This window comes from Bipolaris maydis (assembly GCF_028858645.1).
Source record: "Bipolaris maydis strain C4 unplaced genomic scaffold PSV08scaffold_15, whole genome shotgun sequence".
NCBI classification, from domain to species: domain Eukaryota; kingdom Fungi; phylum Ascomycota; class Dothideomycetes; order Pleosporales; family Pleosporaceae; genus Bipolaris; species Bipolaris maydis.
Genome location: NW_027093871.1, coordinates 502,336 through 526,177, shown reverse-complemented (window position 1 = coordinate 526,177; position 23,842 = coordinate 502,336). Strand labels below are relative to the sequence as shown.

General features: G+C 53.9%; 8 protein-coding genes across 8 annotated transcripts; 4 read left to right on the top strand and 4 right to left on the bottom strand.

Moving 5' to 3' along the window:
- The first annotated feature begins 194 nt into the window (after positions 1-194).
- PSV08DRAFT_365710 (uncharacterized protein) lies at positions 195-1,336 on the top strand. The gene is made up of 2 exons (XM_014225487.2): positions 195-415; positions 498-1,336. Exons 1-2 carry the CDS (start codon positions 250-252, stop codon positions 1,232-1,234), a joined length of 903 nt encoding a protein of 300 aa, XP_014080962.1. The 5' UTR covers positions 195-249; the 3' UTR covers positions 1,235-1,336.
- A 16-nt stretch (positions 1,337-1,352) lies between these two features.
- On the bottom strand, positions 1,353-4,694 carry PSV08DRAFT_381120 (p115 like vesicle tethering protein). The gene is made up of 3 exons (XM_014225486.2): positions 4,324-4,694; positions 1,633-4,272; positions 1,353-1,585 (listed from the first exon to the last, which is right to left on the bottom strand). Exons 1-3 carry the CDS (start codon positions 4,648-4,650, stop codon positions 1,442-1,444), a joined length of 3,111 nt encoding a protein of 1,036 aa, XP_014080961.1. The 5' UTR covers positions 4,651-4,694; the 3' UTR covers positions 1,353-1,441.
- Positions 4,695-5,348: 654 nt separating this feature from the next.
- PSV08DRAFT_381116 (XRN 5'-3' exonuclease N-terminus-domain-containing protein) lies at positions 5,349-8,797 on the top strand (the record flags this gene model as incomplete). The annotated part of the gene is made up of 3 exons (XM_066093393.1): positions 5,349-7,852; positions 7,904-7,992; positions 8,320-8,797. The coding sequence occupies 3 exons, from the start codon at positions 5,349-5,351 to the stop codon at positions 8,706-8,708; spliced, it is 2,982 nt and encodes a 993-aa protein (XP_065948120.1). The 3' UTR covers positions 8,709-8,797.
- A 183-nt stretch (positions 8,798-8,980) lies between these two features.
- On the bottom strand, positions 8,981-11,758 carry PSV08DRAFT_230392 (S-adenosyl-L-methionine-dependent methyltransferase). The gene is made up of 2 exons (XM_014225485.1): positions 11,682-11,758; positions 8,981-11,631 (listed from the first exon to the last, which is right to left on the bottom strand). Exons 1-2 carry the CDS (start codon positions 11,700-11,702, stop codon positions 9,124-9,126), a joined length of 2,529 nt encoding a protein of 842 aa, XP_014080960.1. The 5' UTR covers positions 11,703-11,758; the 3' UTR covers positions 8,981-9,123.
- A 141-nt stretch (positions 11,759-11,899) lies between these two features.
- On the top strand, positions 11,900-13,043 carry PSV08DRAFT_230388 (60S ribosomal protein uL30). The gene is made up of 4 exons (XM_014225484.2): positions 11,900-11,956; positions 12,006-12,114; positions 12,180-12,346; positions 12,396-13,043. Exons 1-4 carry the CDS (start codon positions 11,943-11,945, stop codon positions 12,853-12,855), a joined length of 750 nt encoding a protein of 249 aa, XP_014080959.1. The 5' UTR covers positions 11,900-11,942; the 3' UTR covers positions 12,856-13,043.
- Positions 13,044-14,248: 1,205 nt separating this feature from the next.
- On the bottom strand, positions 14,249-18,025 carry PSV08DRAFT_412297 (fungal-specific transcription factor domain-containing protein; the record flags this gene model as incomplete). Its single annotated transcript, XM_066093926.1, has 6 exons — positions 14,249-14,347; positions 14,532-15,498; positions 15,567-15,619; positions 15,653-16,307; positions 16,432-17,686; positions 17,760-18,025. 6 exons carry the CDS (start codon positions 18,023-18,025, stop codon positions 14,325-14,327), a joined length of 3,219 nt encoding a protein of 1,072 aa, XP_065948119.1. The 3' UTR covers positions 14,249-14,324.
- A 953-nt stretch (positions 18,026-18,978) lies between these two features.
- Positions 18,979-21,339, bottom strand: PSV08DRAFT_405074 (major facilitator superfamily domain-containing protein; the record flags this gene model as incomplete). Its single annotated transcript, XM_014225482.1, has 5 exons — positions 18,979-20,619; positions 20,676-20,715; positions 20,779-20,837; positions 20,888-21,197; positions 21,264-21,339. The coding sequence occupies 5 exons, from the start codon at positions 21,337-21,339 to the stop codon at positions 19,425-19,427; spliced, it is 1,680 nt and encodes a 559-aa protein (XP_014080957.1). The 3' UTR covers positions 18,979-19,424.
- A 360-nt stretch (positions 21,340-21,699) lies between these two features.
- Positions 21,700-23,537, top strand: PSV08DRAFT_251475 (uncharacterized protein; the record flags this gene model as incomplete). The annotated part of the gene is made up of 3 exons (XM_066092444.1): positions 21,700-22,212; positions 22,376-22,728; positions 22,784-23,537. 3 exons carry the CDS (start codon positions 21,700-21,702, stop codon positions 23,535-23,537), a joined length of 1,620 nt encoding a protein of 539 aa, XP_065948118.1.
- Positions 23,538-23,842: the final 305 nt, after the last annotated feature.

The following is a 23,842-nucleotide window of genomic DNA, read 5'->3' as shown; positions in this document are numbered from 1 at the left end:
AAACCTTACACAGCCCCAGACGGATGAACGTCCACCTAGTAGTGGGGGTGGGGCAAGCCTCGCGACGTCATGTTCAACCTCGTAGGAAGCTCCACCAGACCTCAGTAAAACGCGGACATCTGTCGTCCGACAACCAAATATAAAAACAGTCTCTATATTCTTCCGAAATGTAGACTGTATTACAGAGAATCCTAGGGAAAATCCATTCCTTCCTAGTTAGACCGTCTGCCCAATCCATACTATACCACAATGGCTGGAGACGAACAAGACCGCGCAGCGCTCGTCAACAGACAACTGCCAGAAATGACCCTCTCAACAGCAGACAATCCTCTTACTGCGCCTCAGCCACCGCCAGAGGGGCTGTCTGCAGCACAAAGAGCCCAGTACAGGTTTCAAGTCAAGGGCAATGCAATCAGTACGTTAACCACCCACATCTACCCTCCCCCTACAACCACCCCACCACCACCACCACCACTCAACCTAACCCTCCTCCAAAGTCACCGGCGGCACCGGCACCCTCGCCCTCGAAGCCGCCCGCGCCCTCCTCGAACACGGCGCGACCGGCCTCGCCCTCTGGGACCTAAACCCGGACAGCGCCTTCTCAACCGTCAAAACGCTACACTCCCAATTCCCACACGCCCGCATCCTCACCATGGCCGTCGACGTGCGCTCCGACACAGCCATCGCCGCCGCCCTCTCCGACACGCTCAAAGTCCTCGGCCAAGTCTCGACGCTGCTCTGCTTCGCCGGCGTCGTCGGCTGCACGCACGCCATCGACATGACGGCCGACGAATGGCGCCGAACCCACGATGTCAATCTCACCGGCTCCTTTCTCTGCGCGCAGGCCGTCGCCCGCCAGCTCCGCGACCAGCGAACAGGCGGTAGCATCGTCTTCACTGCCAGTATATCCGCACATCATACGAATTTCCCGCAGCCTCAGGCCGCGTATAATGCGTCCAAGACGGCGCTGTTGTCGCTCGCAAAGAGTCTGGCGGCCGAGTGGAGTAGCTTTGGGATTAGGGTCAATTGTGTGAGTCCTGGGTATATGGACACCATTTTGAATGAGGGCGAGGGGCTCGAGAGGGCGAGGACGACTTGGAATGCGAGGAATCCCATGGGCAGAATGGGCCATCCGTGGGAGATTACGGGGGCGGTCGTGTTGCTGTGTAGTCAGGCGGGGAGGTATATTAATGGGACGGATATTATTGTCGATGGAGGGGCTATGGTGTTTTAGGGCGACGGTAGATGAGCCTTAAGCAGAGAGCTTCGATAGGCCTGCAGTCCGAGTTAGTGCATCAATATTCAAAAATGACATGTGACGATTGATGTGTGGATTGTTTAAGCTAGTGTTTCTTGCCGATGACATATATGAATTATTTCTGAGCTGCTGTCAAGGCTATAAATAGTCACGAAGCTACAGCTACGTACGGACGAGAATGCCCTATTTCTTCTTCTCTTCCTTTTCATCGTCTTCGTCACTATCTTCGTCTTCGTCCTCATCTTCTTCTTCGTCATCGTCGTCGTCATCATCATCATCATCTTCTTCGTCGTCAGATACTTCTTGCCCAAGAGCTTTGAGACGTTCCTACAATCATTAGCATAGTCCGTATTCAGCTTCCAGTAACAACATACCTTGTCTTTACTCCTCTTCTCTTCAAGATCACTAAGTACCATGATAAGATCTTCCAACTCGGTCGTCTTCTCCTTCTCATTCTCTTGGGCTTTGCGTAGCTTCTCTTGCAGCTCCTTGATTTCCTTCTCCTTTGTGGACTTCGCACCCGACTCGGCCTTGCGCAGCTTCTCCTCTGCATCTTTGACCTTCCATGTTTGGTCTTGGGCCTTGGTCTTGAGATCTTGGTTCTCTTTCTTGAGTTTGTCGACGCTCGACTGCAGCGTCTCCTTTTCTGACTTAAACTGCGTGAGGTTTGCTTCCTTTTCTTCCTCGAGTCGCTTGATCTGCGCCTCCTTTTCGTCCTCTAGCTGCTTGATCTTCGCCTCCTTGTCTTCCTTCAGCTTCTTAATCTGCGCTTCCTTTTCTTCCGTGAGTTTGCTGATCTCGCCCTCGCTCTTTTGGGCTTGCGATTGCGCATTATGCAGAGTTTCTGTGATGGTAGCCACTTCACCACGTGCCTGGTTCAGTGATTGCTCAAGGCTGCGAATCTTCTCCGAAGCCTCTTGCCGAGCTTTGTCTGAGGCAGCCAGTCGACTTTCCAGCTCAGCTCGTGTCTTGTTTGCATCAAGCAATTTTCCGTCATACTCTTGCTTGACCTTCGCGACGGCGATGTTTGCATCCTTAGTGGCTTGTTGCAGCTTGTTGTTGAGCGCAACAATTTGAAGATTATACCTGTTTTCTGTCTCAAGTATAGTTTGTCGGTGCTCGCGATCCTTGTTGGCGATTTCCTTGTCAAGGTCGTCGTGTAATTTGTCATTGATGCGTTTTAGTGTATTTCTTTGCTCTTCCGCGGCTTGCTGCGTCTTGCGATGCTCGGCTTGTTCATTGTTTAATTTTTGCTCCAGAGTCATGAGTTGTGCCTGAAGCTCTTGGATGGTCTGCTCCTTTTCATCTCTTTCGCCACGTAACGCATCAACTACGTCTCGATCAACGCCATCATGTGACTGATGCTGCTCAATGTTCGGATTTCGGTCAATGGCTCGAGATAAGCGACTGAAGTTGTCTTTCAAAAAGTCTATAAAGGTCTCGTCGAAAAACACATCGGGTAAACTGCCGCCGCCCCCACCATTGCGAGGTAATACCTCAAAGTCGCGCACAAGAGGGTGGTGTCGCAGCCCCGTGATGGCGTCGAGGTACTTGTCGCGACCGAGCTTTGAGGTAAGTATTGGCTGGAGTTCGCGTCGCGGCACCGGCGAATCCCTTGTTGAAAATTCATACACGACGCCCAACAGTGCTGCACACAGACCTCTAATCAACACGCGATCCTCTCCCGGTGTCAAAACAGCCTGGACCAAGCTTTGTAAGCTGCTAGCTTCTGCTAAGAAATCATCTACTGCCGAAGCGTCTTCAAAAAGCCAACCTAGCAAAAGCATCAGGTAGGCAACTGAAATGCGCTCGTCTTCGCCGAGCTGCAGACTTGCAATCAGATTTGCAGTCAATGTCTGTATACATGTGACGACTTCCTCGCCACTTTCCGCGTCGCCTTCTTTGACTTGCATCAATGTGTTTTTTGCTTGGTAATCGTCGAAAATGAGATGGTACATGAGGGTTGCTGCAAACCAAATCCTGTAGGGGTCGCCAGTTGGAGGAACTTGCGGACCCGCCATCAGTATAGTCAGCGCGTTAGCCGTCTCATCACCACCTTCGTGGCCACCGATGGCTCGGTTGAGGAAATGTTCCTGAATCTGCACATGATGGTAAAAGTAGGCCTTGATACACTCGCATCCTGCATTACGCAAATCAAAAAGGTCATTGGGCGCAGGGGAGAGCACAAGGTTGAGGAGCGCCTCAATAACATATACCTGCGCAGTACCATTTGGAGAAGCCACTCCATTTGTGGCGGGTTCGACAATGGGCCGAACCTGTTCTTGGGCAAAGTCTTCTTGTAGTCGGGGATTGCCTCTGATGAGATCGGCGCAAGTGTTGAGAGCCTCGATCTTAATGGGCATTGCAGTTGAAGGATCGAAGGCAATATTGAGTAGCTGGCGGACAAGGCCATGTTGTTGGAAAACGTTTTGGTTTTGCAGTGTACCTGGGCTCCCTTTGACAAGGAACATGCGCATGATGGCAAGCAGGCCCCAAATATTCTTATCGCTTTGCGGACTAACCCAGTCGTCCTCGCCTTCTACAGTGGGGCGTGCCTTTTTTGGCTTCTTTCCTCCAGGAAGTAGTGCAGAGAATCGTGCGACATGACCCATTTCACGAATGTTGGTCTGATTGGATACATTGAAGCGAATGAGAGTGGCTAGCAAACTCAGACAGTCCTGAACCACAACACCACCTTGTGTGAGCCCGCCGTCGGCATGTATCAGGTTGAATATCTTGGTAAAGGCATCCTCGAAAACAAATAGCTTTTGGAGTTCAGACGAGGAGCGCGCTAAGTCATTGAGCACAACGAGACTTTCGTTGCGAATGGCGTCTCGTGGATCATCGAGGGTTGCGACGAGGCGCTCGATGCCGCCGGGGGCTGTGAGGACACATTCCTGAGTTCGTTGGGGTCGTGCTTGCGAAATGGCGCGAATCAGCTGCAGCGAGTACAGGCGCGAGTAAAAATCTGGCTTCTCCAGGAGGTCGACGAGCAATGTGATATTGTCTTGTCGCTACCATAAGCTCAGCACTAGCAGGCACGCGCACAAAAAGGAAGCACATACTTGTGAGAATTGGTCGGCCAGCCACAGGGCTATTTCCTCGGAGGCTTCTGGGCTGTTCTCGTCGGGGTGGAAGAGCATGAGCAGCGTCTCAAGCACCACCTTGAGTGTGTCCACATCGTCGCCATCTTTGGTAAGAGACGTAATGAGTCCCCGCAGCGCTCCTGATGCGACTGAGGCGGGGTATTCTTTTGCAAAACTACGGAGGCCAAGAATGGCAGCGCGGCGGTCTTCGAGGAGGGTTGCGCTGGTCAGGCGTCCGCTCAGTGTGCTGATAGTATCCGTGGCAGTCTGCTTGGGAGGCGCGTTGGCCTCGAGTACTCGCATCATCTTGAGGAAATTGGGCGGGCTATGGCTTCATGGCAGGGATAGGGGCAGCGATTGGGTGAATGTTCATGCGAGTGTATGTAGTATATGTGTGAGGAACCATCGGATCAGCCCGGCGTCCTCGTTCAGCCAACGTGACTGCCGCCCGCACAGGTGAAGACAGCATTCACCCGTGCCTTGAAGCTCCACGTATAATTCGGCGCACGGGCTGCGGCTCGCTCACACCGCACCCTGGTCGTACGTTGCTCGGCTAAGCCCCGGCTTCCGGTCTTGGCAGTGAATCTTGTACTCGTGCGCGTCTTTGTCGACTTCTCACCGTAACACTCCCACCCCCCTCCTCCCCCCCCATCCCCGTCAATCCCACGCGCAACTCGGCCACAGCGCGCCAAAGAAGCCTGCGATCTCAGGAGGCTTTTTTCCCTGTTGCTGCTGTTAGACATCGCCTCCAGCGCCATCACACAGTAGAAGGGTCACAGTGTTCGCCGCCAGGCAGTTTCTTTCTTTCTTTCTAAGGGGCGCTTCATCGATAGAAGCGCCAGTCGCCGCTCTTTCCAGCCTTTTCAGTATCTTCGCAATACTACCCACACTTCCAGAACACTAGCACACGCGTCTGCGCCATCGCCGCACTCTCCCCCATTCCTCTACGTACAACCCTCGCACCCTTCCCTTACACAGCGCGCCACTGAGCGCCTTCCGCCACAATGGGTGTTCCCGCCATGTTTCGCTGGCTCAGCCAGAAATACCCCAAGATCGTATCAAGTGTGCAAGAGGAACTGCCCAAGAAAGTCGGTGATGCCGTCATCCCCGTAGACCGTACTGGACCCAACCCCAACGGTGAGGAGTTCGACAACCTGTACCTCGACATGAACGGCATTGTGCATCCATGCTCGCATCCCGAAGACAAGCCCGCGCCCAAGACTGAGGCTGACATGATGCTTGCCATTTTCGAGTACACTGACCGCGTCCTCGGCATGGTGCGTCCCCGTAAGCTGCTCTACATGGCCGTCGATGGTGTTGCCCCCCGTGCCAAAATGAACCAGCAGCGATCGCGTCGTTTCCGATCAGCCAAAGAAGCAAAGGAAAAGGATGATGAGCGTGCAGAGTTTCAGAAGATCCTCAACTCACAAAAGGCCAGCCGTGGTGAGGACATTACTAGTCTCGAAGAGGTCGTTGAAAAGACTTGGGACTCTAATGCAATCACCCCCGGTACACCCTTCATGCATCTTCTTGCCGAGAGTCTTCAATACTGGTGTGCGTACAAGTTCACAACCGACCCTTCGTGGAAGGACATGAAAGTCATCATTTCAGATGCATCTGTGCCTGGTGAAGGAGAACACAAAATCATGAACTTCATTCGCTCTCAACGCGCTATGCCTACACATGACCCCAATACCTCGCACGTCATCTATGGTTTGGATGCCGACTTGATCATGCTGAGTCTTGCCACTCATGAGCCTTACTTTCGTGTTCTCAGAGAAGACGTCTTCTTCGACTCTGGTAAGGACAAGGTCTGCACCCGCTGTGGGCGCAAAGGCCATATCCGAACCAACTGTGAATTCCCTGATGATGGCAAGAAGCTCACTGAAGAAGAAGCTGATGCAGAATGGGCCACGTCTGAACACCAGCTCAAGCCCTTCATCTGGCTGCACACCAACATCCTGCGAGAGTATTTGGCTGTTGAAATGGACACGCCCAAGCGCAAGTTCAAGTATGACTTGGAGCGTTCACTCGATGACTGGGTCTTTATGTGTTTCTTTGTCGGTAACGATTTCTTGCCACACTTGCCTAGTCTTGAAATTCGCGACCAGGGTATCGATCTGCTCATTAGCATCTGGCGAGATCTTGCCGCTGACATGGATGACTATGTGACCAAGGATGGATTTCCTGACATGCGCCGCGTTCAGCAGATTCTCTCAGCTCTTGCCACTCGAGAGGCTGGCATCTTCAAGAAGCGTAAGGAAGTCCAAGACCGCCAGGCGGCTAATAGGGCTCGACGTGAAGCCCATAACAACGCCAACAAGCGCCAACGAACCGACGAAAACGGACTTTCAGCCCCAGGATTCAAGCGTGCAAAGGAGACAACAGACACCTACACAAATGCAGGCATCGTGTTCTTTGATCCTAAGCAGGCCCAGTCAAAAGAGGTACGCGATGTTCACAAGGACATTATGCATACTCGGGATTCCCAAGCCAACAAAAGCGCGGCTGCCAAGCTCAAGGAACTGATGAAGGCCAAGGCTGAGGGCACCTCCATCCCGGAGCCTGAGTCAGCCCCAGCGTCTGAGCCAGCTTCCGAATCCGCTTCTGGTGCTGAAACACCTGTCCACCTTGGAAAGCGTAAGGCAGATGATATAGAGGATCTCGACAACGGGACCCCTGGGCGCAACACGCCAGTCGTTCCCGAGTCTCCAACCCAGGCTACCGAGCCCAAGAAAAACGACGATGGCACTCCAGAGGATACTATCAAGCTCTGGGAAGACGGCTACGAGGAGCGTTACTACGAGCAAAAGTTTGGTGTTGCACCCAACGACATTGCCTTCCGCAACAAAGTCGCACGCCAGTATGCTGAAGGTCTATGCTGGGTCTTGGCCTACTATATGCAAGGCTGCCCTTCATGGACTTGGTACTTCCCTCACCACTATGCTCCATTCGCTGCCGACTTTGTTGGTCTCGAAGACATGGACCCCCGAAAGCTATTTGAGAAGGGCAAGCCTTTCCATCCATACGAGCAACTGATGGGTGTCTTGCCTGCCGCATCTAACCATGCCATCCCTGAACCTTTCCGTGTACTCATGGAAGACCCGAACAGCTCCATTGTTGACTTTTACCCAGAGGACTTTCCTATTGACCTAAATGGCAAAAAGTTCGCCTGGCAAGGTGTCGCCGTCTTGCCATTCATTGACGAGAAGCGACTGCTTGCCGCCATGGCCACGAAGTACCCTGAGCTTTCAGACGATGAGAGGAAGCGAAACGAATTTGGAAAAGAGACTCTCATGTTCTCACAAGAGTGTAGCCTTTTCGATGATGTAGAAAAGGCTCTGTATCGCAAGGGCCAGCAAAAGTACAGGATCGATCCTGCTAAGAGTCGAGCGCTTCATGGAGACGTTGAGCCACACGACTTGTTTGTTATGGACAGCCAACTTGTGCCACCGTTTGACGCCGACGGCGTAACAGACTTTGAAATCACCCAGGATCGTTCAATGAGGTATGTCACGGTAAATGTACATCTTTAACGCCAGTCACTAACAATACACAGGGTATACTACGAAATGCCAACAGTGACCTCGGCTCGAGCACACAAGTCTGTTCTGCTCGACGGTGTCAAGCTCCCCAAACCAGCCCTAAGTCCTGGTGAGGCTGAATCGGTACGTCGCTCCAACGAACGCGGTGGCTTCCGTGGCCGCGGCCGTGGAGGTGGTGGAGGTGGTCGGGGAGGCTACAATGATCGCCGCGGTAATGACAATAACCGCAACGACTACCAGAACGGCGGTGGACGAGGAGGTTACCAGAATGGCCGTGGAGGCGGCAACTGGGATAACAACAGCAGAGGTGGTTACGGCGGCGGCCAAGCTGGCGGCTACCCACCGCCACCCCCCAACTTTGTGCCTCCATTCCCCGGTGGCAACTTCCCTCCTCTACCCGGCGCGAACTTCCTACCTCCTCCGCCCCCAGGTTGGGTCCCTCCCCCCGGCGTAGGCGGCTGGCAAGGCGGCGCTCCTCCCTATGGCGCACCCCCTGTCCCACCACCCGCTGGCCAACGGCCCGCCTGGATGGCCGACTCAAACCAGCAACACGGCGCACCGCCACCTCGCCAGGCCCCAAACAACAGTTCCCTCCGGGACGAACGCTTCTACCGTCCCGCGGACGAAATCCTCGGGCGCAGTGCACCTGGAAGCGGTGGATACCAAAACAACAGCAACCCTTACAGTGATCGTCCACCCAGAGACGATAGAGGAAGTCGTGGTGGTAGGGGCGGACGAGGTGGACATCGCGGCGGTGGTGGAGGCGGAGGTGGATACCAGGGTAATCGCAACTCGTACAACTCGAATGATTATCGTTGATGATTGGAATAGACGGAAGAATGGTATGCTAGATGAGACGTTTTTTGTATGATTAGGGACTTGATATCCGTTGAATTTATGGGTTGATTGGTGTTTTGAAAAAAGGAATTATGCAAGTGCTTATGTGATTGCAAAGGTCATGGGTTAAGGAACATAACTGGACTTGATACAATGGATGTGAGAAGAGGTTAAGCTGCGGATACGAAGTTTAGTTTAGAATGGTTACTTGATGTTTCATGCATTACAATCTCACATTGTTAATTTGATGCTCACATAGACAAAATAGTTCATAAATCCATGATACCGTCATGCGTGATTGAATATCTGAAGCTGTACGTGATAAGTATATGAAAAATAGTTAAAGGGAAAAACGCCAACACCCATGCATCTAGAAAATTGTTGATGACGACGATGCCTAAGCATCCTCACCCATTTTCACATCCTCACCATCTGCTGCATCAAGACTGACACCGCCTTCTTCCTCATCGCTTCCATTTGCCTCCTCAGCCGCCTCCTCCGCCTCCTTAGCCTGCATCTCCGCCTTCGCTTTGTCAGCCACATGATTAATGATCTCGGTATCCTTCTCGTTAAATAACCGCAGCAACATAGCCTTGCGATCATCCTTATCAACCATGAGGTTCGCACTACCGGGATGTCTCCAAAGAGGCAGTACCATACGGAACGGAATACCTTGCTCCTCGTCCTTTTCCACACGGACAAAGCAGCATCCGACATCCATTTTCTGGAGCTGTTCGCCCACCTCGCCGAGGCCTGTGTCGCCTTCTTTGGGGAGCTTGGGGAACATCTCACGGATGAGCTGGTGAAGGGTTTCCTTCTTTTCTAGCTTGACGATGCGCTTTTTGGCCCAGGGCTCGAGGATGCGGATGCCTTCGTTTTGGAGGCGCCATGGGGCTTGTGTGCGGTCTAGATCTTTGATCTTGTGTGCGACGAACATGACGACGCCGCAGTGGATGAATTTCATGCCGCGGTCCTTGTTTTGCGAGATGATGGTTTTCGCAAAGGCAGAGGTGTAGTAGATTTTGTTGAGGGAGAGGCCCTCTTTGTTCTTCACCATGAAGCGGTCGCGCGGGAAGCGCTCGTCGATACCGAAGAAATCCAGGATGGAGGCGATAGTCGCGTCATCAGGAGAAAGGTACTCAAAGTACTCCTTGGCCTGATTCTGGTTCTCAGGCTTGAGACTGGCTCCTTTCGAAACCACGGATTGAGTACTTGAGCCGTTTGTAGCAGACTCGGTGGCTGGGGCTGATGCAGCACCATTCTCCGCAACGTCATCGGTCTTGACCTTCTTTGGCGCTTCAGTGTCTTCGGGTTCTTCCAGCTTGCGCTTGAGAGGGGCCGAAATATCAGAGGCGTCATCTGCGGTGTCTGTCTTTGTAGCGTCCGCTTCAATGACATTCTCCGCTGGTGTCGGAACAGAGGAGTCGGTTGTCGTCTCAGCTTGTTGCCTATCGCCTTTGTTGAGGGTCTCTGGGCTTTGTATTTGCGCAATCTTGATATCATCCAATTTCTCGAGAATAGCAATGAAGAAGCCACCAGTGTCCTGCAAATGTGGGTAGACACGTATGCAGTGCTCAAGAGGAATGCGCTCTTGCTCGGACTTGGCAATAGGAGGGAAGCAGCTAGGGGTGACCTTGGTGGAGAACTGGCGTTCAGGTTCCTCAGTCTCGTACTTGGCCCTTGCCTTTTGGTACGCCTCCCAGTTTGTGAACATATGAGCGGTTTTTTCTCCGCCGGCAGTCACGGATGAAGTGTCGAGGACCTTCCATGAATTGAGACCCGGCTTGCGCTTGAGGTTCGGGAGGTGGTCTGAGCAGTCGACGAGTTTGACCTTGGCATTTCCACCACAAGCCTCGATAGCTGCCGCAACAACGGCCTCATTTTCTACAGGGTTCATACTGCAGGTAGAGTATACCATACGACCGCCCTTCTTCAGCATTTGTAGACCTCTAAACAAGATGCGCAGCTGAAGACCATGGAGACCAAGGCCGTCCTTGGGTGTCCACTTCTGCCACACATTGGGGTTCTTGCGAGCTGTACCGTCGCCAGAGCAGGGTACGTCAGCCAAGATTCTGTCGTACTTTAGGTACTGCTTCTTGCCGCCCTGGCTGGGTAACTCGATAGAGGGGAATATCGATGCATCGTGTTGCGTCACGATCAGGTTCGGGAAGTTGAGTCGCTTGACCTGGTGGACCAACATGCCGGCGCGCTTGTAGTCAGAATCGTTGGCAATGAGCAAACCTGTCGAGCGTCCATCATCGCTGTAGTCACCGTCTGTGCTGAGATCGACAGACTCGCCATTCGCTACCCGCTGCACCCTCTCCTCCTCGTCACCATGAATCATCTCAGCCAGCTGCGCCGACTTGCTACCTGGTGCAGCGCACATGTCGAGAACCACCATGCCCGGCTTCACATCGAGAAAGTGTGGTGGGATCATACTGACAACCTCTTGTCGGCTGATGTTTCCCGAGGCGGCTTCGGCAACGAGGAATTTCTGGAAATCGGCAAAAGGCGCATGTCGTCGAATGATCTTCTTGTGCGTCTTCATGTGCCAGACAAGCTCGTCAGGGAAGGCCGCTACTGGTTCGGGAGGCGAGACTGGCTTGCCCTCGAAATGCTTGGACGCAATCGCTGGAACATATCGCTGCTTGAAGATCTCACGCACGGCGAGAGCATCAGACTTTGTACCAGTAAAGCGGAAGCTGTTAGGCAGGTCTGCTTGGAGAGCTTTCCACATTTCCTCAAATTCCGCCTCGTCCAAGAAGCCTCCCATGCGATAATAGCTCTCAAAGAGCTCATTCTTGCGCTCAATTGTAGACCACGGCTCAGTACGAGTATCTCGTCCTCCACCGCCGCCGCCGCGTCCACCTTTGTTCTTGCCGCGGAATGGTTTGCGACCGCCGCCCTAGATAAAGTTAGTGAATTTTTTATGTGGCGCATGCTGCGAGGACTTACGCGACCTCCTCCTCGTCCCATTTCTAAGTATATGAATATGTAAAGCCTGAACTTGGCGACCTTGCAGCAATTGTCGCAAGTTGGTAGCTCTCAGGAAAATGTCGAAGGCGGCGAAGAGTGGACCAATGGAGCGGGGCATTAGCGCGGCTGGATGTCTTGGCGCGTCCACTAGCGTCCACACATGAATTTCGATTCCCCCAGCCGAACTTTGTTTCTTCAGCGTCTCGACAACACCAAGGCAGCCCACTAACCACCAGCAAAATGGCCCGCACTTCGTGAGTTCAATGCCATAGCAGACTCGTCGTAATGCTAATTGTACTTCAGCGTCCCCACCCACAATGACATTGCCGTCCCCGAGTCGGTGCTCAAGAAGCAGAAGGCTCACCAGAAGGCCACCGACTCCCAGGCTGCGGAGCTGAAGAAGAAGCGTGAGGTATAAAATCTCCCAGAACCTGCGCAAGCAGATAGGAGTAGCACAGTTGGCTAAGATTTCCTTAGGCCAACAAGCAGAAGCGCGAGGTCATCAAGGAGAGGGCCGCCAAGTACAACCAGGAGTACGTCAAGGCCGAGAGGGACATCATCGAGGCCAAGCGTGCCGCGAAGCGCGACAACTCTTTCTACGTCCCTGCCGAGGCCAAGCTCGCCTTTGTCGTCCGTATCAAGGGGTGCGTAAAAATCCTGCAAAACGGCTAGTCGCATGCTAATTCCTGGCAGTATCAACAAGATCGACCCCAAGAAGCGCAAGACTCTCCAGCTCCTCCGTCTCCTCCAGATCAACAACGGTGTCTTCGTCAAGCTCACCAAGGCCACCTCTGAGATGCTGAAGATTGTCGAGCCCTTCGTCACCTACGGATACCCCAACCTCAAGACCGTCCGTGAGCTTGTCTACAAGCGTGGTTACGGAAAGGTCAACAAGCAGCGCTTGCCCATCACCGACAACGCCCTCATCGAGGAGAATCTCGGCAAGTACGGCATCACCTGCATTGAGGACATCATCCACGAGCTCTACACCGTCGGCCCCAACTTCAAGGCCGTCTCCAACTTCCTCTGGCCCTTCAAGCTCTCCTCGCCTACTGGTGGTTTCCGCACCCGCAAGTTCAAGCACTTCATCGAGGGTGGTGACCTTGGTAACCGTGAGGAGTTCATCAACCAGCTCGTCAGGCAGATGAACTAAGTTTTTGTGCTTTTGTTCATTGGGTGGAGTAACGGTTAGCTTCAAGACGATACCATGAAGATTACGATCAGTGGTCGCCCGCTCCTCGAAAGAGGATGGAGGGCAGGCCGAGCCACATGCTCTGGTTAGCTTAGACAAGTCTTCTGCATGTCAGCTGAAGAAGGAATTCAAAAGTTTATTCCATTTAATCTGTGTACGATATGTGCTGTATGGGAATTCAGTGTCTAGTGTGTGATTATTGACTATGCATTCTTTGTGAAGTATTTCTTGTTCAATTCGTCTTGATTTTTGCTCTCCAAATGTCAGACCACTTGAACGACTTGGATGACACTTCAAGTATGAGCTTAATTTGCACGGTCGTGTAGCTCTACGTTTCGATGGAGAAGACCTAATGGTCAGGGAATAAATACAAGCCTATAAAAGCATCATGGAATGCAAAGTAACATACGATTAGTGTTTCCATATCTGAAAACATGTCATACACAAACAAAGCCACTTCTTTCTAGCCAGCCCAGTCCAATGGACGAAAAGCCACCATGTTACTGTTTCTCTTATACGCATCGCTTGACTTTTTTTCCCCCTCTGTTTGCTATATAGCGTATCAGATCAATTATCTCGGAAAAGAATGGCAGCCCCCCCCCCCCCCCCCCAACCTGCCAGAATCGGGTCTCTTATATGCTTATAGGCGGCAAGTAAGTAGTAAACAAGTTCAAATTACCGAACCAACGTTGTCCCATATATTAAGGGGGGCGGGGGCAATGCACCGAGATCACCAACCCAGGACCAAATAGGATAGCCTGATTTCCTAGTATGGCTGGGTTTGAACGTAGTAACGTGAGTATAATTCAGATGCTCAATTGCTATTGGGTGAATTCTATATAACCTCATCTCAGCTCAACCTGCCAATCACAAAGCTGGGAACATGGGGTTGGGGTTGGGGTGTGTGTGGGGGGGTTGTTTAATCGGCGAACGGCGGGATCCGGTCAAAGAGAAATTTTTTTATTTTAAAAAAAAGAAGGGACGAGGCTGGGAAGGGTAGGTGTTTGTTTGTTTGTTTGTTTGTAGTTTGGAAAACCAACACACAACCCCCACACCCCCTCCCCTAGCTTCTACCCCAAATTTCCCAGCTCGCGCATTCGGCCCCCAAAACCCAAATTCCCCCTTTCAGCCCCAGGTTCACCGCCTAGCTGGCACCCCCCCCACGTTGGAAACAACAGCAGCGGGCCAGGGCATGTGTATAGTACTAGACATGGAATGAAAAGGGGAGGGGATGGATGGGGAGTTTCGGCATCAGACGATGGCAAATTGGTAAAAGGGAAAAGAAGGGGGGTGAGAGAAACATGAAGGCGAGCAAGCAGATGAACGGTAGGAGAAAAGCAAGTTCAGAAGAGAGAGAAAGAAAGAAAACGTCATATTGACTCTGATCTTACACGTACAACCCATAATCGCGGCAATCCTTCCAGCTCAGTTTACCCACCAGTTCCACCAGGGCCTAAAGAAGAAAAAAACACGTTAGCACCAAGTCAAAAACATGTTCCTTGTTTTTCACTCTCATCGGTAAAAGGTAAGTTACCAATCAGTCCCCCGCCTTACCCCGATCTCAAGACAAAGCTGGCCCCCCCCCCCCCCCCCCCCAAAAAAAAAAGGGCGAAAGAGAATCCAAAAAAAAAACTTACCAAAGAAAAACCCATCAAAGAGATCTAGCCCATTCCCATCACTCCAATCATGCGTGCCATCTCCGAATCCCATGCCAAAGCCTATACCTACATCTTGCATGGCACTCATAGCGCTGCCGTCGCTATTTGCTGCTCCTGCTCCGCCTTCGCCTACGCCACCACCTGCGCCTTGTAGGGGAAAACTCTCGAGGAAGTCGAGGTCGGAGAAGCCTGCGAAGTCGGGGTAGGAAGAGTTTAGATTTTGGGAAAAGGATGGGTAAGGGACTTGGTAGGGAGAGGGCATGGGGGGGTTTGCGGGAGGTGTAGTGGAGTAGGTGTTAGTAGTAGATTGTTGGGTTGGGCTTTGGGGGTAGAAAGGGGTTTGTTGTTGTTGCTGCTGCTGCTGCTGCTGCTGTTGTTGTTGTTGTTGTTGTTGTTGTTGTTGTTGTTGTTGGAGAGAAGGATGACGGAGTTGGGGGGAGATTTTGAGGTCGGCGGTAAAAGGCTGTTGGAGTTGTTGTTTTAGCGGCGGTGGTGGGGGCCGCATGGCGTTTACCTGGTTGCTGACGCGGCTGAAGGAGCGTTTGTCTGTTTCGTCGTCGGAGAAGAGGTCCTTGAGATTCATGTCGAAGCGTGGTATTGGACGCCGTTGCTGTGGTTTCTGTGACTGCTGCTGATGTTGCTGGCTGAAGAACCCCGCTGTGTTTCCTGCGCCGTAACCCTGCATGTCAGTGTCGGACCTCGTATCTGCATCTGCAGACGAGTGGGTTTTGCTTGGCGAACTTTGTGAATGATAGTGTTGATGGAGCTGCGGCATGGAGCGCAGGGCCTGGGGTCCGAAACCAGTCGTTGACATGCACATCTGAATCGTCGCCTTACTCATTCGGTCAAATGCGTCACGGCACGCTTCTGCAGGCGGGCATTTGTCGATCAAATCACCCAAGACGGATGTGGCGGCTAGGACGGTAAAGTCGACGTCGTCAAGTGACTGCAGTGGTCAGCGAGATCAGACTATACGCATGTACCCTGTATCACGGGCATATTACACCGACGTACCAATAAGCTCCGAACATGGACACTATGCCATACTGCGTATAGAAAGGAGATGCCTTAAACATGTTAGCATGTTGCGGGCAATAAACCTAAAATGCACTTACCCGCCATGAAGAGGTGATGCGTAGCGAGGAACGTGTAGTTGACCAGATGTACCCGATGCAGCTGTCGATAGAGTTTGAGCACTTTCTGCCCAGCTTCGGCTACCTTGAGAAAGACCAGATCTTCATCTTCTCTCTCTTCAAGGCTGCTCATGGACGGACTTCCCATGTCGGAGCCAGTGTTGCCAAGTTCGTCCTGCAGGCCAGATGGCACCACCAGGCTCTGTCGGTATAGCATGATAAGTGCTTGCCAATAGTTGAGCTCTAAAAAGAGGGGCGAAAACTGCACGCCAGCGTCTTGCTGCGTAGGCGCAGAATCCTTCCATTCCAACAGTCGCCTGTCGACATCAACGCGCCAGGCCCGGAATGACTCAAAGTTAACCAGGAATGGGGAGGGCAGCTTGGTATGCATAAACTCGTTTTGTCTGTTTGCACCACTTGCTCTTGCCTGCTGTGCCTGTCTATGCTGCAGGACCTGCAAGATTTCAGACTGCAGTAGTCTGAGCCGGAAATAATGATGAGCTACAATCTTGTATGTTGGCTTTTCTTGGTGGGGCGGTGGTGTCAGAAATCCTTCCTTGGTAATGTAACGGTCATCGAGCAGTGAAGGGAACTCTGTAGTTACAATCTGATCTGTGATACCCTGCCCAATTGTCAGCTTTTGTACATTTGACTTCATACAAGGAAGACCAGAAGAGAGCCGAGATCAAGCCGGCACTGTTTCATGATTCCCACAAAACACAATATTCAAGAAAAGGTGTACTTACAAATGGTCTGCCAACACATGTACTCACAAGCCTGTCAAGAGAGTAAACGCACCACCACAACCGTCTCCGCAAGTCTCTAACCCACTGCCTGCGGCCTCGTTCTTTGGCATCGATCTTTGAGGCATTGGCACTGCTGGTAGCCGTTGTACTGCCGTTACCTTGGGTCTTGGAGGTCGAATTCCCAGCAGTCGGGTCTTCCGATGCCGCCCCATCAATACCCACACCGTCTTCGTAATGCAACCCTAAATCGACACCAAGACGGACAGCAACGCCAACAATATACCACAGACCCGGGGCCACGGGTCTGAGAAGTGCAAAGCCTGCAAGAAGTAACACAGCCTGTAGTTCCTCCAGTCCACCGCCGAAGCCGTCGGGCCGGTCCGCAGCAGGGGATGAGCCCAGAAAGTTTTCCAGATGCACAATGGCGGAAGCATGGTACTCTTCGGGATGATGCTGGTGACCTGCAAGTCGCCGCTTCTTGCTGCTCGGTGGTGATGATCGTGACTTGGTTGAGAAGCGGCCGTGGTCCGACGTCGGCGAGCCCTCAGAGTCGGAACTGCCCAGTATGATACCAGCGCCTATGGCAAAGACAATGTTAAGCATGTACGATTCTCGCGAAGTGCGGTTCCGCTCCCCCGAGGCGTACACGCGCTCAAACAGCTCCATGAACTCGCCACGATGCAAAATGGGAATCTGCGGGTTTGCGTGCTCAAAGTATAGCTCAACTAGACGCGACCCAAGCTCTCGGTCAGGAAAGGGCGCCTGCCGGATGGTAGGCTTGGTCTGCAGGCCAAAGAACGAGTCGCGCATCGAGGTGCCGCTGTCGACGACGGCGCTGCTCGGCACCTTGCCTCCGCGATTACTTCCGCGCTCAGACGAGGAGCCTGATACTGAGCTCTTGACTGCTGCGAACACTACTCTTGCGAAGGATATGCCAGAGGTTGAGCCCAGGTACCGCGGGTCACTTGCGCCCTGCACCGAGACCATTCCAATGTTCGACACAAGCTTTGTCAGCTTCTCGCGATCATACTTGTCGCTCTCCTCCTTGACCTGGGCGGGTGTCGGCTTGGAGGTGCCATTGCGAGGTGGCGGCGCTGCAGCAGCAGCAGCAGCAGCAGCGGAGACGGGCTTTGACGAGGAGGATGCGCCGGGCGCAAAGGCCGGGTTGAAGTCTTCTGCTTCCTGGAATGTAATTGAATGCTCTTGCAGTAGTGTCTCGAGGTACGCGACGCGGGTTTCAAGGTAGTAGACATAGCTATCGCATTCGTCAGTGTTTGAGCCGAGGCCAATGCAGGAAGAAGGCTTCAGCCCGTATGTGATTTTCGTACCTGCGCGGAATCTCACGCTTGGTGATGGGATCGTAGCCCACGCACTTGACGCTGGCCTTGTCGCATGAAGCGCACGAGGGAAGGCGTTGGTCGCATCTGTTCTTTCGGAGCCTGCAACGGTTGCACGCGCTCACATTGCGGAACGAGCTCGCGGACGAGGGCGCGACGGGCGATGCGGGCTTCACTGTGGACACAGAGGAGTCCGAGGGCGAGGGCCTATCGCCGTCATGAGAGGACTCCTCCAAAGAGCGCTTGAGACCGCTCATCAGGGCGCATGGCAAGAAATGTCAGGGTTTCGGCTAGTGAGAGCTTTGGCAGCGTATCTCCGAGCTCACTCAAGACGAACGGGGCGGGCAAGCTCTCTCTCTAGTCGCCCCGCACTTTGAACATAAGGCGTCAATCAACCACCACCACCAATCCCAATCCCAATGCCATCAACACCACAGTCGCCGACTAGGACATCAATGTGGGATGCGATTGCGTGTCCAAGAAATCGCGCGGTGGGCGTGCAGTGCCATTCAGCCTACCCCCGCAAAGCAATCGATGGCCGTTGGTCGCTCGTTGCATGGCTAGTAGGCTGTGCCGTGGCCCTTATCTCTCCAGCAGTGCCTTGTAGATAGGCTGCGTGGGCTGGGAAGGTGGGTTACTAATACTGCGGCACACCTCAGCAATCATGAGCGCTACGAAGTACGTGGGTAAGGCATGTCTACGAAGTACGTGGGTAAGGCATGTTTTGAGATTTGGCCATAAAATGCTGCCCGCCCGGCGCAATCACGACCGAGACTTTCGCCTAAGTATGTATGAATCCACGCGGTGTTAGCTGCTTCACCCCGTGACCGCCAGTCTTGGAAAGCATTGTGCCGGAGATCCTCACTCTTAGCATGGCGGTCACTGACTCGGGACCCTGGTTATTGCGATGCGCATAAAGCACACCGATTCAGGCACGTGTAGAAGCAAAAAGGAAGCATCTGTAACATCCAAGGGGGGACCTCTTCGGTCCCTTCGGTTATGCTTATGCTGTTAGACTTGTTTCGCAGAACCTCGCGTAGATCATCCTGACTCTGCGTGGGGCTCACACACGGCTTCATTCCAGCCAACTCACCGCTGCACTCCATGTCCGAGTCAGGCCTGTCAGCGTTACACCCCATGCTTATGCACACGTAGTCCGGAACTAACAAAGAAAGAGAGAGAGAAAAAAAGTAGACTCTGCTAGTGTTTGAGAATCATTAATGTCATCCATTTGCCTGAGCAAGCTATTCTAACTAACATACATACAGTGTGATGATGGGGAAATAATACATGCCGGGGTATTTTGTTCTTGAAACAAACGCCTGCTCAACAACCATTGCTGGTCTCTGAATACAATTGAGCTTTTCCGTCTAATAAAAAATGTTGTTCAAATGTGCCGCCCAAAAAAGTCATGTCGCTAAGTCGCTCCCATGATAATACACCGATTACAAAGAGTACAAACAAAGGGTTCGTTCGTCGAACCCAACAATAAAAGTCTATAATTCCCAAGGTTGAATGCGAAAATCAAAGGGGGTCGCTGCCAGCGCGTAAAGGTCGAGTCCATGGCAGGGGCTGTATCCAGAAGGCGAAAAAGTGAGAAAAAAAAAGTATATATACGAATGCGCCGTGTTGTGTTGGTCGTGAACTTTTCGAGGTCTATTTTGTGAGAACGGTGTCTACCGTCTCATCGGGGGTAAGGGTGATGATGGAATCGGCGTCAGAGTCGTTGTCGAGAAGGGCCTCCTCGTCGTCCTGGCAAGTAAAGTTGGGTCGCTTGTTGCCCTCCTGCAGAGCAAATCCGGGAAGCCAGCCGAGAAAAGCTACTGCAGCAATGGTCCACCACGCGAGGCCCGACATGTGCATCGAGGTGCCTAGGCTGTCAACGGCGCCGGATACAGTAGGACCGAAACCACGGGCAATGCTTGCAGAAGACATGGCAACACCGTTGAGCGTGCCGAGGACCTTTTTCGAGGGAGATGAGTTTGCGAGGATGATAGCCAGAGAGGGATACGAGAGCGACTGGAAGGTAACTTTGGCGATGAGCAAAACCATGAGTCCAGGAATGCGGAGGCTCTCGGGCAGAATGGCCAGGTATGGGGCCAGTAGGTAAAGGATCGGGTAGCAGGAAAGCGTGATCCAGAAGGTGCGAAGGCTGCCAAGCTTCTTGCTAAGCCAGGGAAAGACAATGACCTGAGCAAGCATTTGGAGGAAGCCCTGGGCAGCAAGGAAAGCCCCGGTAGTCTGAGTCGACCAGCCGAATCCGCCGTCAAAGTGGAAGGGAAGATGCTGGTTCTCGCCCGAGGGCAGCTTCTTGGACATGAGAATGGGCAGAAGCTGCTCGAGCGAGATTGTGTGGAATGCGAGGATGCCATAGCATGCAACGTTCATGCACACCTGCTTGGAAAAAGCCTGTCGGATCGTGGGCGCGGGTGCGAGTTCCTTGTCGAGAGAAAAGTCGGGCAATTCCGAAATAGAGGTGCGGGTGCTGCAGAGCGTGGGCGAGGTCTCGGTACTTTGGTATGCCTGGGCATTGTGGTCGTGGTCGTTGAGCATCGATGTCATTTCGTCAAGCGAGGCATCCTTGTCGTCAAAAGTTTGCTGTGCATCGCGCTTCCAGAGCTTGCGGACCAGCCATTGGCCGGCCTCGCGACCGCGATCCTGATCGTACTTGCGATCTTCGTGAGTCTCCTCGAGGAACAGGATGCCGACCGTGAGTCCGAGAATAACAAAAGCAGTGCATACAAGGTTTGGAAGAAGAAACGGGTACGTTTCGAAGATGGTGGCTTTGAAAAAAGGCATTACGTCGGCAGGGCGGGCAAGCAAGCCGCCAAGGGCTCCGCCAATAATGGTGCTGCAAGATGAGCGGTCAGCCAAGGACAAATGGGGGAAGCCGAAGAGGAAGCGTACCCAAGGCACCAAACAAAGGGCATGATGGAATAAGCGCGAGCTGTGGGGGGAGGAAAAAGTCAGCTCGGATCGGCGTTGGTAATTAAAGTTAGGCCAAACTTACGCTGGTGTCGCTTATCCGTGATCAATTCTGCGACGGTGGTTTGGAGTACGCCGATGTTCCTGCATATTCGGTTAGCGAGGCTCTGACGCTAACCACACTATGACCTCACCCGTTCAGCAAACCCCCGAGAGCCCGGGCAATGAGCGCCATTGGCAGGCTCTGGGAGAAGCCGAGAAGAAGCATGCTCAGCCCCGTGCCCAGGAGGCCTCCGAGCAGCACCTTCTTCCGTCCGACCCGGTCGCTAAGTCGGCCCCAGAAAATGCCACTGATGCACTCCATGAAGGCGAATGACGAAGTTACCATGCCCGTGTACATTGAGATTTGGGCTGAGCTCTGGCCACTCATGAAGGATTCGACCATGAAGTAGGCATAGGGAAAGATCGACATGAAGGCGATGGGTTCGCATATCCGGCACAGGGCTGATGATGGTCGGTTAGCGAGTCACATGACGACGACGAGGTCTGGGTGGATGCAGTGCGGCTCACCAAGTACGGCCATTTGTCGAGTGGGAAAAGGCGTTTTGGCGCTGCCCATGGCAGTTGGGGCGCCATACCGAGGCATTGTGGCGATAGTGGTAGTAGTAGTAGTAGTAGTAGTGGTGGTGGTGATGATGATGGTAATAGTAGTCGGGGCGCGTATGTATTCAAGTCGTCGATGTGGTGTAGGTGTAAGGGTGTAGGATATGTGGACCAATGTTTTGGTGTGCTGGGGGGGTTAAAGGCGATGGTGGTGGCAGCAACAGCAGCAGCAACAGGTGGCAGACGGAGAGAGATAAAACATGTGCGAGGGCTGGGACAGATGGGGTACCTCCAGGGTTCAAGAGGAGCGTGCTGGAAGGAGACGAGTGTCACAGGGTATATAAGGAGCAGCAAGATTTAAGTGGCGTCCTGAAAACGGATAGCCCGCTGGGAGTGAGCAAGGATGGTGGCGGCGGGGAAGAAACGGAGAAGAAGCGGTGATGGCAGTGGGTATGGATACGTAGTGTGGGCGGATAGGGACAGCGGAAGGACCAGCAAATGTAAAATGAGGAGCGGATCCGTGATGGCATGGTTGCTACGACAGGGCGCACAATGGGCGGCGGGCAGGCGGGCGGGCAGGCAGGCAAGCAGGCAAGCAAACTACGTACGTGTAACTACTACTGCTAGGCCGTTTGTTTGTGGGCGTCACCGGACGGACAGGCATACAGACAGACATGAGCAGCAAGTGGAGATGACGGTGCGTGTGAGTGTGTGTGTGTGCGCCGCAGGAGCAGGCACAGACGCAGGTGCAGGAGCAGCAGCAGCATCAGCAAGCAAGCAGGCAGGCAGGCAGGCGACTCCAACAACCCCTGAAGGGAGGGCCAGGGCTGGGCTGGGGAAGCAGCAGCTGGCGGTGGTGCGCGGTGGTTCGGGTTGGGCGGAATCCACGACATTGGACGAAGCTAGAAGGAAGCGAGTAAGGCGGACCAGGGGAGAGTTACAAGAGCGTTGGACGTGGCTCGTAAGAGGAACAGGATCACCAGCGCAGCCCGACTCCCCGGGACCCAAAGGCTCGGCGCTAGAGGGCCCGCACGCCTTTCCCAGCGCGGACCTTTGCATTTGCAGCAGACATGGCACAGGCGGACGCACCGGCGGAGGCACAGGCGGAGGCACAGGCGAGGGCACAGGCACAGGCGACTGAGGCGCAGGGGGCCCCTGCTCAGATGGGAACGACATGCCGGCGCCGCACCTGGCCGTTCACATGCCGTAAACGGAAACCGGTAACCTGTCCGCAGCCCCGGCCGACAAATGGGACGCCCAGCCGCCTCACGCCCACACGCCCATCTGCCCCTCTGCCCATGCCCATGCCCGGCCCTCCAGCTCCAGCCCGCGACAAACACCACCACCACCACCACCTCCCAGCCGCCTCAGGGGCGCCAGGCCAGCCAGCCAGCCAGAGCCCGGCCAGACTGGCGACGGCGGCGGGCGGCGAGTCAGCAGAGGCGCCGAAGAATTTCTCGAAGCCCAGCTCAGACCACAGTGCGCAGCCGGGCGGGCACGGGCGTGGGCAGTGGGCAGTGGGCAATGGGTCAGGCTGCTGGAGCATCCATGGGCTCCAGTGATGAGATCATTGGCGCTGCATGCCCACCCGGCCTGTACCTACTGTGCCTGTCCAAGTACGCACCACACATCCCACCATCCGCCGACATGCTACATACTGTGCCATCACATTGCCGCCCGTCTTGTGCGCTGCTGCAACCGGCCCGCCACCAACGTCCAAAAAAGGGCGGTGTATGGGCCTGTATGGCCCTCGACGGCCCTCGCTGCGACACTGCACGCCGGCCGGTCACGCGGCGACGCGCATCCGACCTGCGTCGCTCACTCAGTCGCGATGCCATGCACATTGCTACCCTACTCCTCTACTTACACGACGACGATCCCGGTTGCCGTCAGCACTCCAACTGCAAACGCACGAGTCGCGCCGCTCGGCTGGTCGACGACGACGGCGGCGACGACGACGACGACGACGACGCAGCGCGTTTCGTGTCCCTCAGATCGCGGCCTGGCTCCCTGTCTGCGCCGCCTTCATTTGCTGCCCCAGCTACCCATCGCACCCACATCCCTGCTCCCTCTCAGCCTGCCCTTTGGCCATTGCCATCTCTGCCTTTTTTTGTCCTGACTTACTCTAGAGCCCTATTAGCTGGATGTGTCTACATGGTACAATCCGTCATTGCCCCTCGGCCGCCATCAAATCAGCCCTGGCATTTGCTCCCATTTTTGCAAACCCCCACCGTCAGCTGACCCCCTCCGCCCGCACCCCGTGTGCGCTGGACACGCTTTGTACATACATGCACGCTCACACGTATCGTCGTCTAAACTGCGTCGGTACATACGTACATGATAGATACCCATTGCCATGCCTTGCCTTGCCTTTGCCTTTTGCCCATGCTGCCACCTCGCCTGGTGGGCCCCCCACCCTTGGCCTCGTGCCAGCCAGCTTGCGAGCTAGCTAGCCAGCCAGCCAACAAGCCAGCAAAGCCAGCCAGTCAGCCAGCCGTCGCAGCCCGTCGAGCAATGCTTTGCTTGTGCTGGCCGGGGCAGCGCAA